General features: G+C 37.6%; 1 protein-coding gene across 1 annotated transcript; it reads right to left on the bottom strand.

Annotated features, from left to right (window-relative positions):
• Positions 1-5390: 5390 nt before the first annotated feature.
• LOC148093905 (C-type lectin domain family 7 member A-like) lies at positions 5391-17155 on the bottom strand. The gene is made up of 6 exons (XM_087813783.1): positions 17065-17155; positions 16702-16785; positions 12222-12317; positions 11243-11394; positions 8249-8355; positions 5391-5517 (listed from the first exon to the last, which is right to left on the bottom strand). Exons 1-6 carry the CDS (start codon positions 17150-17152, stop codon positions 5391-5393), a joined length of 654 nt encoding a protein of 217 aa, XP_087669909.1. The 5' UTR covers positions 17153-17155.
• Between the last annotated feature and the right edge of the window lie 548 nt (positions 17156-17703).

The following is a 17703-nucleotide window of genomic DNA, read 5'->3' as shown; positions in this document are numbered from 1 at the left end:
TTTTAATCCAAAACAATCTTCTTCAGGATTCATTCTAATAAAACTGTCTAAAATCAAAACAAAGGAAAAATTCTAAAGGCAGCAAAAGGAAAAGAAAGGCAACCTAAAACGAAACTCCTATTAGGTTCTTGGTTGATTTTTCAGTAAAAACCTTAAAAGCCAGAAGAGATTTGGATGACATATATGTTCAAAGCAATGAAAAAAAAAAACCAACTAAGAATAATTTATCTGACAAAATTATCCTTCAGAAATCAAGGAAAAATAAACTTTTTTATTCAAACAAAAGCTAAGGGAGTTGGTTCATCACCACTAGGCCTGATTTGCAATAAATGCTGAAGAGGAGTTCTTCAAGCAGAAATGAAAGGTTAGTAACACAAAAATATATGAAAACTTACAACACACTCACAAAGGTAAACATACAGCCACATTTAGAAAACTAATTACGTGATATGATGGTATGTTAACACTTAACTATAAGGTAAAGATTAAAAGACAAGAGTATCAAAAATAATGATAGCAACTGTAATTTTTTAATGAGTAGACAATATAAAAAGACGTCCATTGTGGTGTTAAGAATATAAAGGGAGTGAGTAAAAGCATAGAGTTTTTATATGTAATCAAAGTTAAGTTGTTTTCAGCATACAAAAGACTTATATGTGTAATATGTTTTATGTAATACTCATGGTAACCACGAAGTAAAAGCCTATAGTAGATTCACAAAAGATAAAGTGAAGAAAATTAGAGCATAACACCATGGAAAATCCCCAATTCACAAAGAACAATAGAAAGACTGAAAAAGAAACAAGAGAATTACAAAACAGCAAGAAAACAATACTGTAACATTAGGACATTAGCAGGTCCTTATCAATCAATAATTTTTCTAAACATAAGTGGATTAATTTGACAATCAAAAGGCACAAAGTGGCTGGATGGATAAAAAAACTAAGATCCAACTATATGTATCTTACAGGAGACTCACATCAGCTTTAAGGACAGACATGAGCTCAAAATGAAGGAATGGGAGAAAATGGCACGTGGATACCAAAAGAGAGCAAGGATTGCTATACTTGTATGAGACAGAACAGACTTTAAACCAAAAGTGGTAGATAGGAGTAAATACACAGATTCAAGATGTCACAGCCCTATGCATACTTTAATAGCCTGTGCCCCTGACCCACAGAACACCTGGATGGCACGGGGAACACTGATGTCCCCTGCTCACTGGGAGCCTTGATTTATGCTGTCAACTGACATATAATAGCAACGTCCCAGGGTCTCAGGAGGGCTTACCACACACAGCAGCTACACACACGCACAAATGTTATTATTTGTTCTGGGAGAATTTCTGTTCTAGCTGTGCTGCCCATTCATTCATTCACCCACTCGTTCATTCTACAAAAACCCCAGAGCACCTTCCATGTGCCAGGCACTGATTTTAGATACGGCAATGCAGAGTTGTATAGGGCAAGTATCTGCCCTTGTGGTGTTTACATTCTAAAGGACAAATAGGAGATCAGCATGTGGTTAAATATAAAATTTTGCATGGCAATAAGGATCAGGATAAAAATATAGCATAAAGAGAAGGGAGAAAGAAAATCTGACATGGAGGAAAACCATGTACATCAGAGAAAGGAAGGTTTCTCTAAGAGGCACCTGTGGGCTGAGAACTGAATGATGGAAGAACTAGGGTAGGAGCATCCCAGGCAGAGGAAAGAGCTAGTGTCAAGGGCCTGAGGCAGAAACAGGCTTATTTGAGGAAAGTTGTGTAGGCCAGCGTGGTTGGAGTGGCTGAGCCACAGGGAGGGGAAGGTGAGGTCACATCTATCCTCTCCTCCCAGATGCACTTTTCTTTCATATGCAGATATTTCTGTCTCTCTTCTTACCTGATGCTTAGCTGATCAGAGTCTGTTTGCTCATCTATAAATCAGGAAATCCATAACTATCTCATATATATAAAATTTTTACATGCATTATAATTCTCAGTACAAACTCTAAGAGATGTAAGATTATCATCTAAGTTTACAGAGGAGGGAACTAAAGCCATCTGTACATCCAGTGTTTTTTGGTACTTCCTCCTTATAAAATTACATGTATATTTCTTACATGTTATGCTGTTATTTCAAAATAGGGCAAATGGCAAAGACCTGGCATTCAGACATAAATGCCAATAGCATAGGAGTTTACAGCAGCTTGGGCAGTGTTTATGGCACACTTGGGCTGTTTGATTTTTGATGGTGGGAGTCCAGCACAGGGTCAAGGGCAAAGGAGGCTCCCAAATTGTGCAGCTGTGATGCCAACTCTGGCCTCTGACTTGGGAGCCCACAGACTGGTCTTTCAGGAAGTGACCAAGATCAGAGAGACACTCCGCAAGGGGGAGCACCCACTAATGCTAGGCTCGTGTCTGGGCTTCGCCTGCATCACACCAAGCCCTCACCGTCACCAGCCAAGCGTCAGGTTGTTAGCTCCACTTTCCTGACATGAAGCCTGAGGTCCTAAGAGGGTCCAAGGGCACACAGTCAGGAAGTGGCCCTACAGGTCTTTTAACTGAAATGGTGGGACTTCCCCAACTGTTACCAGATTCTGAGTTGGGGACTTGCAGCCAACAGAGAGGAGGGCTGCTCCGGTCAAATAGAAAGTTTTACCACTTTATTGGCATCTTTACATGATACCCAATTACCTTTGAAACAAGAATAAAAATAAAAGATGCATTAGGCAGCTATTAAGTAGCTTAATGTGTGTGTGAGTCCAAGTAGCATAAAATATAGCACAGCAACCTATCTGAAGTCTTAAAAAAGCTTCATGCCATTTGTCTCTCCCAGGGGAGATAATCCTCACTGTTGTCATTGTCCTTTCCTTATGCAAGTACAGGGCCTAGGATCCACGGAGGTAAAGTGGCCTGGTCAAAGTTGCACAGTCTCGGGGCAGAGCAAACATGAAGACAAAGGCTTTCTTACTGAAACTTTATGTTTGACTCACAACCAGAAGCAAGTTTCCTGGGAGGCTCCAGAAGCTGAAACCATAGGGCCCCTCGCTTGTAGAGGCCACACTGACCCCTGCGTGGTTTCAGTCTGTCTGCATGCAACATGCTCCCCTCAACCACCTGTGGGACTCCAGGAGCTGTCCAGAATACTGGAGTTTGAATCTTGGCTCTGCCATTTACCAGCTGTGTGAGTTTGGGCAAAGTACTTAACCACGCTATGTTATCAAGATATCAGGTTTCTCTCATTGGACAGAACCTTGGCCAAGCGTCCCTGCTTCATCCTAGCGTGGGAGTCCAGATTCGCCAGCTCAGGCTTCACAGGGTAAATGTTCATACATGGAGGTGAGGCTATTAAGTTTATGCCTTGTCCTTCCAAGATCTGACTTCTTGGTCCGGGCATCTCTCTAAACCTGCCTGGTTCTGGTCCGGTGCCCCTGACCTGCACTGCCAGTCATGTGCAATACCCACCTGGTGCAAACAAGGACTTTTTAGAACTGAGGGGCTCTTTGGGGCAGTTCTCAACTCCCTACAGGGTCCCCAGCTTAACTGAAGTCCTCTCTTCTCCCAAACATCATTATTGTGAGGCTGCAGCTTTATACAAGCCACAATTTGGTCAGTATCCACTTCGATTTTCAGCCAGCTGTGGTCCCCAACTTTCTAGCCATCAAGATGGCCAGGTGTCAATAGGAGAACCCTTGGCAGGGCTATTGGGCTCCACCCTGGCAAGACAGTCCAGCTTCTCCCAGCTCAGCCTTTCACAAGGGAAATGTGCATATGCGTATGTAGGGCTTTTAATTAGGAATATACCTTGTTCCCCGAAGAGTCAGCTCCTGGGACCAGGTTTCTCCAAACACCTTCGTTTGATTCCTGGTGCCCAGTGCTTTTGAATTGTGTGGTCCTCACATGTACAATAAGTGCAATAGGCCCCCACGCCTACAGGACATGTCAGAGTGGTTCCCAGCCCTCTGCATATAGCCAGCATGGAGGGAGTTTCCATTCTTCCCAGAGGAAATCGTTTTGTGGCTGCAGTTATAAAAGAGACTACAGCCCAGCCAGGCGTGGCTCAGCTGTTGAGCATCGACCTAGGATCCAGGAGATCGCGGTTCAATTCCTGGTCAGGGCACACGCCCGGGTTGCGGGCTTGATCCCCAATCAGGGGTGTGCAAGAGGCAGCCGATCAATGACAACTCTCTCATCAGCGATGTTTCTCTCTCTCTCTCCCTCTCCCTTCCTCTCTCTGAAATTAGTAAAAATATATTAAATAAATAAATAAATAGATAAATAAATAAATAAATGCAACTACAGCCCAGTCAGTCCTATGTGGACCTCTGCCTGACGATGTCCTGACTTCTCCAGACATGAAGTGGTCTAGGTGTCTCTCATGGGAGGGAAACTTGGCCTGGCCACCTGCCTCGCTCTGGCAAGGCATTCCAGATTCTTCCAGCTCAGTTTCCAGAAAGAAATGTGCAGATATGTATAGGTAAAGATTTTATTGGCAAAACCAAAAAGACTGGTAACATGCTATGCTGGAAGCAGGAACTCTTAAATGTTGTTGCTTGGAGAATAGGTGTGCAACCTCTATCTAAACATTAAATATCTATTAAAAATTTAAAGTACATACCTTTTGATACAGAAATTACACTGCTACAGGTGTACCCTCTAGGTATGTTCTATGGAAAATGATACTGTATTAAGGACCGTTCATTGAAACGTCTTTCTATAACTGCAAAATTCTGGGACAAACCTACATATCTATTGCAATAACACTGGTTAGATTAATATTTTACATCCATTTAGTATAATATTTGCAGTTGCTTACAAAAGGTGTTATGGAGCAAACTGAAGTTTTATATTGTAATTTTTTACAAAAAGAAGCAGGACTAATGTTTATAGTTATATAACATTTGGCTACCAGATAGCATGTATAAAGTTGTACTTTCCTAGCATATCTCTGGAATAATATCTATGGAACTAGTTATATGTTTGCCTTTGAGAAGGGAACTAGGTGACTAGGAGACAAGATGGGAAAAGAGAATTTGTTCATCATTTTGTGCCTCTTATATTTTCAAAAGGATGAAATGTATTAATTGCCTGATCAAATAAATATAATTAAATTATTAAGAAAAAATAAATGTAACATGATGTAATATAAATGTAAAATAAATCAAAACAAATTTGTTTCATGTTCTCTAATTTATAAGTTATGGAAATCTCAAAAAATAAACATTTTTCATTTATTTAATTTTACAATATACATAAAAACTTCCTGTTTTATCCTTGTTCAAAGGTGTTTTGAGAGGTCATAATCCTTCATAAATCAGGCACAGTTGACTAATCTGAGAGAATAACCAGTTTTTTTCCCTAATAGTTATTAAAGAATGTAAATGTTAAGATTTTGATTATAGTCCCCCTAATTATTAAGGCAGGAAAACTTCTTTTCACAAATGAAACGAAGCTGTTTGGTGCAAACAGCACTAACAATATCTACTGCCTTGAGGTGTCCACATTCTGCATCTGATGAAGTCTGTCGAAAATTCCTGCAACAGAAAATATATTTATTTTAGAAAGTCATTCCTTAGGCAAAATCTGATGATCACAAAATATGTGTGTGTAATAATTTTAGTGAACATAAAAATTTTGTGACAGTTATGTAGCTATAAAATCACAAAGTGTAATTATATCTAAAACAAATGTAAACATCACCATGGACAGTTGGAGATAGGGAAGGAATAGAAAGGATAGTATAGAATGGGATATATACATGGATTAGACATGTATATTTTATTTTATTTTTCTGAGACTTCTGAAATTTCTGGAAATTAAGTAAATATAATAAATTTATTGCATGACACATTGTAGCTAGATAGAAAGATATTTCCAGTTTTCTATGACTCGGATTAATGTGCATAGAGCATATGCCTCTAATTCTAGCCTTACTTTGAGTATAGAAGGTGGTTATTTGCACTTAAAATGAGCATGTACTTCTTTCCCACTGAGCCTAATATCTTCACAACAAACACAGCATTAAAACTTTGTGAAATTGAACAATGGAAATAGGAGACATGGATTTTAAATGATGGGGCAAGGCTGCAATATAAAAAGAAACTGTTACTTAATTTTAATTTTCCTCCAAATGTTGATGATTCTGATAGTAAGTAATGATTTCAAGTCACAAAATTATCAGTGAGAAGTCTCCCATCCTTTAAATTATGCTTATTATTTCAGTAACACACCTCTTTAAGGCATATCCCATTATTCTCAGGTACTCTTTCACAGTTTTCTTCCTGTCTCTACAGTGAACGTTTTCCCATCTCCTATCACATTATCTTAAACCTTTGAGTGTCCAAGATGTCAAGTCTTTGATTTCCTGGCAATCTAAAAGCTAATCTCCCAGCCTCATAGTATTAACACGATATCATACACGGATACATGCTACATTTGCATCCCTGACCCAGACCTCTCACTTGAACTTCATAATCATGTAGCAAGCCAAATGTTTATGTGACATCCCCACAGAGCTCTAAATGGTCAATAGATTTATGAAACATATCTAAAACAGAATTCCAGAAATTCCCCATCAGAGTTAATGGCAACACCCTTTTTATAATTCTGGACCCAAAATTTTGGAATCATCCCTGATTGCTTTGTCTCTCAACCCAATTTTGAATTATGTTTAGAATCTGGCCATTTTCTCCAGCACAAACCCTGACAATCTTCTTTAAACTACCATCATCTCTCACCTGGATGACTCCAATATAACTAGACTGCATGCACCCTAATTTATGCACCCCTGCTTCTGTCAGTCTTCTGCTCAAAACCCTCTAAGAGCTTCTCATCACACTTCTGAAAATGGTCAAAGTTCTTACCATGGCCTCTGATGCCTTAAATGCACTCATTCTTGTTACCTCTCTGACCTGCTTCTCTCCCCCATGCTCACTCCACTCCTGCATCATGGGCCCTCTTGTTTGTTCCTCAAGCACACTAAACACACACCCACCAGGGTCTTCACACCAGCTGCTTTTACTGCTTGGGTGCTATCCCATCAGGGAGCCCACAGAGCTCGCTCATTCAAGTCCTTGTACCAGCATCATGTCTTAAGTGGCTGTCCCTCACCACCCTATTTCAGTGACATCTCTTCCTCTTACCTCCATACACAAAAAGGTACTTTGTGACATAAGAAGTAAGGGACTATATATCACTCATAGCATTTCTCATCTTCTAATATGCTATATAATTTATGTGGCATATTTGGGTTGTTGTCACTCATCCCTTACTGCCACTATCATCCCTTAATTAGCTGGATATTTTTGCATGTTTAGTCATTGCTATAACTTCAGTGCCTAGAACAGTACATGACACATTTTGATCACTCAGTCAGCAGTGTATTAATTAGCCACTGCTCGCACACTGTCCCCCTTGTTACTATGTTTAATTATAACAGGAATTTTTTCCTTCATTTTCTAAATTACTTTATTGACATCAACTAACAAATCTATGCTGACTTACTAATGAGAGAGGACTACAAGGAATTATGTAGATTTGTGCAAAATAATGGCAAGAATGGTACCAATGACCATATTAGAGATTCAAGATTGCTAACTTATTATTTGAAAATGGATCTTTTTTTAGTTCTTAAAGGACACCAAGTGAACAGATACAAATTTCATTTAGAAGGAGGGCTGGGTTTCAATACAACTTTTCTTTCATTGTTAGATATTTACCCTTTCCTTTAACCACACCTGTCAACACAGCTAGTATCACAGAATATACAAGAGAAAGATACAAAACAAAATGTGATTTTACTGTGTCTGAACCCTTCATTAGAAAACATGGGGAAGCTCGGCCAGGCCTGGCTTAGTGGTTGAGCATCAATCTAGGATCCAGGAGATCACAGTTGGTTTCCTGGCCAGGGGACATGCCCGGGTTGCGGGCTCCATCCCCAGTCAGGGGTGTGCAGGAGGCAGCCAATCAATGATTCTTTCATCATTGGTGTTTCAACTCTCTCTTCCTTTCCCTTCCTCTCTCTGAAATTAATAAAGATATGTTTAAAAAAACAAACAAACAGAAAACAAACAAAAAAACCATGGGGAAAAATAATGCTCTTTGGGGCTCTGAGATTTGCATTTGTTGGCCTGTCTGAGAAGTCTGTTCAAATGAAATTAGAGATGTTCTCTAATTCCCAGGACTCTTTTCCTGATCTTGGTTTATAATCTATGAATCAGTTACTGAGAAAGGAACAGAGGGCAATACTGTGCAATGAAAACTTACAGTTCCTGAGATATTGTTGAGCCATCCAGCCACATCCAGGTATGTTGAGCTCCTTTTCTGTGTAACCCAGACCAAGAGCTGTATTTTATCTTTGATTGAATAAGGCTCTGTGGGAAAATTAGAACTACTAGTATTGTTCATATTATCAATGATAACACTGTACCTATAGAGGAATCTCATAAAATACTGGGCACATTTATCTTCAAACACCCCTAAGATAAACAGGCAGGCACTCATTTTGCTGTTGCTTAGAGAAGAAATGGAAGTAGAAAGTCCTCAGTGAATGAATTACCCAAGTCTTTGTGACTAGATAAAAGATATCAAGAAAGGGACATGATAGACTCAAAAACAACAACAAACCCTCCACATATAATGGGATAGACAGGTAAATATGACTGCACCAAACTTAGAATTTCTCTTCATCAGAATATAGCTTCAAGAGCATGGGGGGGGGGGGGGGGGACTTCAACTCTGGAAATATCCGCAATAGTTTATTTTGAAGAACAAAATATTTTTAAAGTCAATAAGAAAACAAAATTATCCAAAAGAAAAAAAATGGGCAAAAATAAAGAACAGATATTTCTCATGAAATAAAATATTTGGTCAATAAATTCAGAAAGGTGCCAAACTCACAAGAGATCAAGGAAATCAAAGCAAAAGCTACAAGAATATATTTTACAACTACTCCATTTGCAAAAATTAAGAATGACTACCAAGCCCTGGCCAGGTGGCTCAGTTGGTTGGACCATTGTCCAGTACACCAAAAAGCTGCAGGTTTGATTCCCAATCAGGATGTGTACAAGAGGCAACCAGCCAATGTTTCTCTCTCCCTTCCTCTCCCTAAAGTCAGTGAACATATCCTTGGGTGAGGATTTAAAAAAAAAAAAAAAACCTACGAAATTTGTGGAATGGTAGAAGTCAAGGAAATATTTTTAAAAATATTGCAAAAATTATACTACAAATAACTTGGAATTATTATGTAAAGTTGAACTATATAATAATATATGTAATATATTAACATATTAATATGAAGTTTTATATACCTTTTACCCAGCGAATTCATTTTTAGGTGAGGTGTGACAAAAGAAGAGAGGGCACATGGGAAACTCTTGCACAGAGACTTGCATAAGAATCTTTAATGAAGGACTGTTCATAGCAACAAAAACTGTAAGGAACCCAAATTTCCATATTCTAGAGAATGGTATAAAGTCTATCCAATCAGCAGAATAATTTACAGCACTGAAAATAAGGAAATTATAGCTTCAGCCCGGCCGGCGTGGCTCAGCGCTTGAGCATTGACCTAGGATCCAGAAGATCGCGGTTCAGTTCCTGATCGGGGCACATGCCTGGGCTGCGGGCTCGATCCCCAGTCGGGGGCGAGCAGCAAGCAGCCGATCAATGACTCTCTCATCATTGATGTTTCTCTCTCTCTCTCCCTCTCCCTTCCTCTCTCTCAAATCAAAGATTTTTTTTAAAAAAAAGAAATTATAACTTCAAGTTTTAAAATAGGTTGTGTCATTTATTTGCTATGTAAATTTAAGAAAATAAAGTTTCTTGAGCATTTTTCTTAACTAGATAATAGAAATTATACTATTTGGTTTGAACATTTTGTGAACTGAAAATGCATGCAAAGTGTCTGAAACATCTTTAACATAAAGTATTTTGAATTATTTGTAATTATACCAGTCATTATTTTGGAATCATTAATTTGCAATATACCAGTCATTACTCCAATTGGTATATTTTATTCAGTTCAACTAATTTTTTATGGATACAAATGTGAAGCAATAAATTAATTTACTTTCTTAAATGCAGTAACAATGCATTTATTTTCTCTCTCTCCTATCCTCCCCCAATATTTTTCAATATAACTAAATTGTAGAAGAGGAAAATTTATCTTTTAATACCTAGAAAAAATATAAGGGTGTTACAGAAGCATGTCAAAATGTACTTTATCATTTCTAGGTCTCTGAAGAAGTACTAAAATAAAACGTTCATCAATTCATTCACTTTTTTTTTTTTTGCTAGATGCTAGTGGTATACAAAATGCATAAAAGCCTATCTCTGATTTCGAACATCAGTGAATTTAATTTAATGCTTTAATTATACTTTTGGGCTTTGTAAAGCAGGAAAAGACTGAAAATTCTAAAGCATTACTGTGAGGATAATGTGTTCTAAAACAAAGTCTGTCATAGGATTTGTATAGTATGTCGGTATTCCTGTTTTAGATACTGCCCACAGGGCCATTATCAAATGAGGTAAGAGTACAGAGCCTGGCTTTCACTCTAACCACAGCCAAAGTTTTGAGAAATTTCAAAGGAGCTAGAATAGTTCACGGAAATACAGGGTGACAGATATAAGCAATTTCATTAAAACTATATAGTCCAGAAAGGTCAATGGCAGGAATAAAACTGAAGAGAACAGAGTTGGAAATTACCAAAAAAAATATGGATCATAAATAAAGTTAATTTTCTGAGAGTAGAACAAAGTGTACATTTAGGAACAGACTGATAACAGGTGATGCTTAAATTGATCAAGGTATCTGTAAATTATACCTGGTTTTTTTTTATTTCTTTGGCATCATCTTCTATCACTTAGTTCATTCATTTTTTTTGTAAAGAAAAATTCATTCAGACTGTTATATTAATAAAATAAGAATTTTATAGCCCTGGCCAGTGTTCTCAGTGGTTAGCGCGTCGGCCCGTGCACCGAAGAATCTCCAGTAGACATGAACAGATAGAATAAAAAGACTGAAAATTATTCCATGGCACCCACAGCAAAGTTATTTCTCTTGGTTTAAAACAAGAGTTCTTTCAGGTCTCTGTTACACCTGTGCCCCCTCCTCTGGAGGTAAGCCTTCACTAGTATGTAAAAGTGTTTCAAATCACATTGACCAAGTCATACGGGAGGGAAGCCTAACCAACCAATGATCCTAGCTCAAGACATACAAACTTCTCAGGAAACACTTACTCAGGGTTAATAAAGCAAACATACCTGCTCCTCTTTGCCATCAATCTTAACGAGTTGAGAACCAAGGTCTTCGCATGACTTCTTACTCTCATTCCAAGTTTTTTCTTCTTTTGAAAAATAATAACATTTTTTTTTACAGCAGGACCATTTTTCTTGATATGTGTTGTAGCCTTTATCTTGAACACAAAAACCACCATCATCCACAATCCTAAAACCATTTAGAGACTGTAATTTTTGTGTATTTCATGGCTTACTTCAGACAGTATGACCAGAACATAGGTGATTTCCCTGTATCCCAAAAGTCTATGTGTTAGGAATAGCTTTTCTGCCAAAGTCTGTAGTTAAGAATACTGTTGAGCCAGAGACTCTCAGACAGAACCAAGACCACTGTTAGGACTGCACTGAGGGATCTTGGCTTCTCAGGCACAAATAAACTGTAGCAATCTGGAGCAGTGCTCTCCGAAGGAAACAGCTCATCAAAGTGGGCCTATGAGAATGGTATTAATATATTGGGTAAAATTTATCCACAAGCATAAAATACTGAAATAATCAAATCAATATGATAATATAAAAACGGCTTCGCTCGGCCGGGAGTGGCTCAGTGGTTGAGCGTTGACCTAGCATCCAGGAGATCGGGGTTGGATTCCCGGTCAGGGCACATGCCCGGGTTGCGGGCTCGATCCCCAGTCGGGGGCGTGCAGGAGGCAGCCGATCAATGACTCTCATCATTGATGTTTCTTTCTTTCCCTCTCCCTTCCTCTCTCTGAAAACAATAAAACTATTTAAAAAACAAAACAAAAGAACACGGTTTCTTGCTTTGTGAAAGTCAAGCTCTCAATTAGTTATAATAAAGAAAATTAATTTGATGAGAAAAGGTGAGCAAAATTAAAGATCCTGACAAAGTACTTTGTAAATTTTTAAAAGTACATATTATAATGGGACAGAAGAGGATAATTCCATGAAAAGCATCTGAGAGCTGTCAATTTAAGTATTCAGTACATACCTGTGTAAGGCGGTGAAGCTGAGTGATTTGAGTGACCTTCAGCTTCTGGTGTGTTTTTCATATCTTGTGTTTTGTGAACAGAAGAGCTCTGAAAAACTTCAATTCATATTATAAAATAAAGGTCATGAATGGCTTTAACAGGTCACTTTATTATAATAATTTACTCTAATTCTAAGTGACAAAGTGAATGATGTTGACTACACGAATGTACAATCAGAAAAAATGAAAGGTTAAAATGTTTTGAGCTATCAGGCATAATATGGATTTTTAAATAAAACTATAACTTTCTACATATTACTTTTAAAGTATGTAAGACAGTAATCAACATTTATAAAATAGAAAATATAAACTGGAAATAAAGAAAAAGTTAACTAATTTTTATGCCACCTACTCTTCAAAGACAGATTTCAAAACTTATGAGATTGACTGTTTTATTTAGCATTTAGTATTTGCATTTAGAGCTAAATGCAAATTTAGGGATTTAGCTCTATGTTTAGTGTAATTTTATAATGAATTCACTGAATATACATGGCGAAAGAGCTCAGAGGGCTCCTTCTAATGTGCACAATGAAAATTATAAATCTCAGGGAGAAATAGCGATATCTTCCCAAAACTCATGAATAAAAAATGTAAAAACAAAGCAAATGGCTCTTTAAGTGTGGGAATATTTTTTTAAAGTCCATTGAAGATTTGTTTCACAACTGAGAGCCTTCGTTTCCATTTCTGCTACTACCCGCCATCATTCAGCCAAATTCAATGTCTACCTGTAAAAACCTAACATCAATTGCACAGTCTCTGAGTGTCCTCGGTTACGGTAAATATAACTACTGCTCAAGTTCAGCAATCCATGCCAATGTTTATATACTAGACCTGAATTTAAAAGACACGTCAGCGCCTCCACTTTCTAAATACTACTGTTTCTGGTGATTACTCAGTCTCCTCCTTTCCTTTTTGTCTATCCTAGGCGACACAAAAGGGGACTAATTTTGGCAAGACCTCCAACAATCTTGCAACATAGTTTTTACTCACATCTAAAAATAGCCAAGTTCAAAATACTCCATCACTCACCACCTCATCTCCTTCACACAAGTTTCTGAAAGTCAGATGACAGGTCACAAAGCAGTACTGATACAGATCAAAGCTGATCAGCAATTATGGTTTTCACCACCATTTCACGCCTCAATACTACACAGTATAGTTATTGAGTCACACCGTTTTCTCAATTCAACAGCTATTTCAAGTATTTAAACTTGTCCCCAGTTGTCTAGCGCACCTAGCTGACTCTCTCTCTCTCAGATGGCCTCATCTACTATGTCACATAGAAGCGGTCACTATCAAACACAGCTCCCCTCACCTCCCTGCTTCTCCTATAAATACAGGTATCCATAGGTCTGTCTCTGAAAAAAATGTTGCTTCCCACTGAACAAACCTGAAACTCTCACCCTTAGTCTGGCTTTCACCCCCTATTGCATCTTTAGTAATTATGGTCCCCTACTGTTCTATTTCACTCTTGAATCCTCAACATTTTCCCTCTAATGTTTCTTTTCTCTTGCATATGATCATCTCATGTCACCTTTTGCACAAAAATTCCTGTCCTCTCTTCCTCATACCCTTTATAACAGAGCTGTTTCTTCTTCATTCCGAGACCCTGGGAGCCAGGGTGAGATTATTCAGGAGACATTCTCAACATTGCTCCAAGAGCTTTTTCTTATTTATTTCTTCCATTAGTCAATTGGATAGTTATCCAAAACTGTAGCTAGGACCTTAACCATTACGTTTACCTTTTATGTCACTCCATCCCATCCTCCTGCCTCTCTCAAACAATGACTGAATCTCATCATAATTGCTCCCCTGATACATTTTAGAGAGAGATTTATTTCCCTTTTGATGTGTTCCCTAAAATCGTGCTATTTATTTGATTTGTCTTTAACTTTTTTACCTTAAAAGGGTATCATGGTATACAAAAGTGTCTGCACTTACTCTTCAGTTCCTGCTGCCTTTCTAAGACCCATCCACACTGTGGCATACCATTTTAGTTTGTTTTGGCTGCTACATAGATACCACGTGTGACTAAATCACAGAGATTTTATTTACTCTCCCAATAATGGTAATTTGGGTAGTTTAAAGATGTTTGATATTGTGAATAGCACTTTGATTAACATTCCTGTAGATGTATATTGCTGTACCAGTATTTTTGTTGAATATATACTTAGGATTAGAATTACTGAGTCATGGTCAGCTTTCGACGATAATACCAAACTGTTTTACAAAGTCAACAATTTATACTCCTGTTAACAATGCATGAGTACACATGCATCTACATACTTTCCAACTTGGTAAAATTTTTGCTTAGTCATGATTTTAAAAACAATTTTCTATATTTGCTGTCTCTGCTTCCTAGTCTTCAAACAGGTTTTAGTCATTGCAAACTGGCTTTAACCATACCCACCATTCCACTGACTATACTCTAGAAAATATCATCACTGGCCTCTCCCTTGCTGAATTTAATAAGAATACTCTTGGCCATTATAACACTTGATCTTCCTGTACTATTTGGAACCATCGACTATCTTTAGCCTCTTCTCCATGATGCCAGTGTTTTGGAGTCCCAAAGCATCTTCTTTCTCCCACTGTTTACTTGTCTTACACCTTTTAGTTGTTGATTTATCCTAAGGATCATCTTCCTGACCTCCTCTCTTCTAACATAACCTGCTCTCCCTGGTTTTAAAGGCTTTCCATGGGGTATTTTCTGCCTCCCTCTACCAGGCTTTCAAACACTTGTTATATTCCTTGATGAATCCACAATTCATGTCTCTAACCTAGACACCTCTCTTGATTCCCAGACATTTACTCCTACCATATGCAGGCTGATGGCCTATGTCTACTTCCAAAAGCTCACTCTGGAGACACAGACCAACCTGACTCTTTCTGGTCATCTCCACTGACATGCCAAAATCACCTTAATCTTCACCATTACTGACACAAAAACAAACCATAGTCTAATGTTCTTCTTTTGTTTTGATATCATTAAATATGTTCACCAAGGTGTGTAAGCCTGATACCAAATGGTATTACCAAATCCCTTCTCTCCCTCACCCGTTCAATCACATGTATATCCTAGCTTTTCTACATTTAAAATATTTTTCATGTATGTTCTCTACATTTTTCATGACACTAATTCAGTCATTGTCACTAACTCTAATCCTTGAAACATCCTCCTGTATAATCCCCTCAACCACTTTACAATCTACTCAGACTGACCTTTCCAAACTCTGTATCTACTCATGTGATATGGGTCATATTGTTCCCTCAGGTAAAATCTTCCAATAGTTTCCTTTGTTATTATGACAAATCTCAAAGTGTAAAAGATTAGTATGAATTGTATACCTAGCCGACCCTTCTTCTAGTCACTTCTTTTATTTGCTCAGAAACTGTAATTCTCCTAACACACAAACATGGACTTCTCCACCTAAACTTTCTAATTCCTACCTGTCTTTTACATCATATCAATTATTTTCTCCTACAGGAATGTTTTTATGACTTCAACATGTTATATGACATTCATTTGATGTCTTCATGCCATTATCTCAGCACTAATATTTTATTTTTAAAACTGCTTCATTTTTTAAAAAAAAAATCTACCCCTTTAAACTGAGTTCATTGAAAGCTGGCTTTTTTTTTAATACTCACCTGAGGATATTTTTTCCATTGCTTTTCAGAGAGAGTGTGGGGGGGAGATAGAAACATCGATGTGAGAGAGACACATGGATTGGTTGCTTCCTGCATGCACCCCAACTGGGGCCAGGGATCGAGCCTGCAACCGAGGTACATGCCCTTGGCCAGAATCAAACCCAGGACCCTGCATTCCATGAGTCGATGTTTCAACCACTGAGCCAAAGCAGTTAGGGCAAAAACTGACTTTTTTAAAGTTCTATATCCTTGGTGCCATACGTAGTTCCTGACCCTTAGAAGATACTCAACATTGTTTATTGAATGAGTGAACCAAAAAATTAATAAACATTAGGGAAAAGATATTGAAAGCAAATGTTATGTATAAATTTTTTTTATATGAAATATATCAAAACTGATGTAGAAAAAAGATCGAGTTTGTTTTCCTTTGTGATTCAAGCAGTACCACATCCTGATGAGGAAATTAATATTCAAATAAAGATTCTCCTAATTCTCTGATCATATGGAAAACCTCATTGTATATGATAAATAAGTTTGAATATACATATAAACCTCACCATACATATCAGAAAAATTTTGTGCTATTACAGCTGTTACACTATTTTGTGTGGTATAAAAACTAAGTGATAGCAAAATAACAAAATCACCATAATCAACACCTACATGATTACTAAGATTTCTATGGAAACTTATAGTTTACAAAGGCTCAGCCGAGGGTCAGTAGCTATAGTACCTCAGTTTTCATCCCGGCTCAGTATTCTCCTGAGAACTGTATGTCTCTGCTACTTACCCTTATATCCTAAGACTGTGATTACCAGCAGGAGAAGCAAACATATAACTCCCAGGATTATTGCAATGACTTGCCATGGGAATTCTGTGCAAATTTTAAAAAAATTATCACAAAATATATAGTAAGCATAGAACATAGCAAAGCCCTCAGAATTAGAACAAAATCAAAATTTATTCTAGAGTTTAAAATTAATACCAGTATTTACTGTGATCAAAAATCTCATTAATTATTATATTTATATATACCCCTAGACTTATAGAGAACCAGATGTATAATATCAAATATGTACAGACACAATTATCACGATTTCATTTTTTTCTTACTAGTTATTATGTTTTCATAAAACAAGCAAAAAAACTTTACCTCTCCTCTTGTTAGTTGGACGTCTTTTTCTCTGCTGCTTTGGACAGGACAGTTTCAGCCCCGCATATGTCACTCCCTCTTCATTCATTTCTGAGGGCTGCAGGCGCAGAACAGGCTAGAATGCTTTGCAGTGTTTCATGGGCATGATTAGCAACATCGAAAAATGGCAACATCCATCATGAAGTAAAAGGGAGAGCTAAGTGAATGACAAGCATGACAGAATGAAATAAACATGTTAAAGGAACCGTTTCTCTCAGAATATTAGAAAAAAGCAATTTTCTCAGTTTCTCTTTGCGATGCCTTTCAACGAGGTCCTACACAATTAAACAATCATGCATTGCAGTGTATGGGCATGGTATGTTAAGTTTTTGCTGTTTTTAAAATGAGCCCATTGCCAAAATTTAAAAATTGGTATATTTCCTACTCACACAAATATCTAGATTTATATAATCTTATGAAATATTAAATTTGATCACTTAGTGCCTGTGTTATGCCAAATGGAAACTATATTCTGACACCAAATAGAGTAATTCCACTTTAGGCAGGGCACACACACACACACAAAGCAATCTGACAAACTCCTCAGCTTGCTATATTGTCTTATGCCAGACACCATTCAGCCTTTTATATCATTCCTTG

Source organism: Miniopterus natalensis, chromosome 2, assembly GCF_054644295.1.
Source record: "Miniopterus natalensis isolate mMinNat1 chromosome 2, mMinNat1.hap1, whole genome shotgun sequence".
NCBI classification, from domain to species: domain Eukaryota; kingdom Metazoa; phylum Chordata; class Mammalia; order Chiroptera; family Miniopteridae; genus Miniopterus; species Miniopterus natalensis.
The sequence above is the reverse complement of the archived record's forward strand: the minus strand, read 5'-3'. Positions and strand labels throughout refer to the sequence as shown.

Coding starts and splice junctions, on each gene's coding strand:
- LOC148093905 (XM_087813783.1), bottom strand. CDS start 17,152: ATGAATGAAGAGGGAGTGACATATGCGGGGCTGAAACTGTCCTGTCCA. Junction 16,786..17,064: donor TCCAACTAACAAGAGGAGAG/GTAAAGTTTTTT, acceptor AAATTTGCACAG/AATTCCCATGGCAAGTCATT. Junction 12,318..16,701: donor CACAGTCTTAGGATATAAGG/GTAAGTAGCAGA, acceptor TATGAATTGAAG/TTTTTCAGAGCTCTTCTGTT.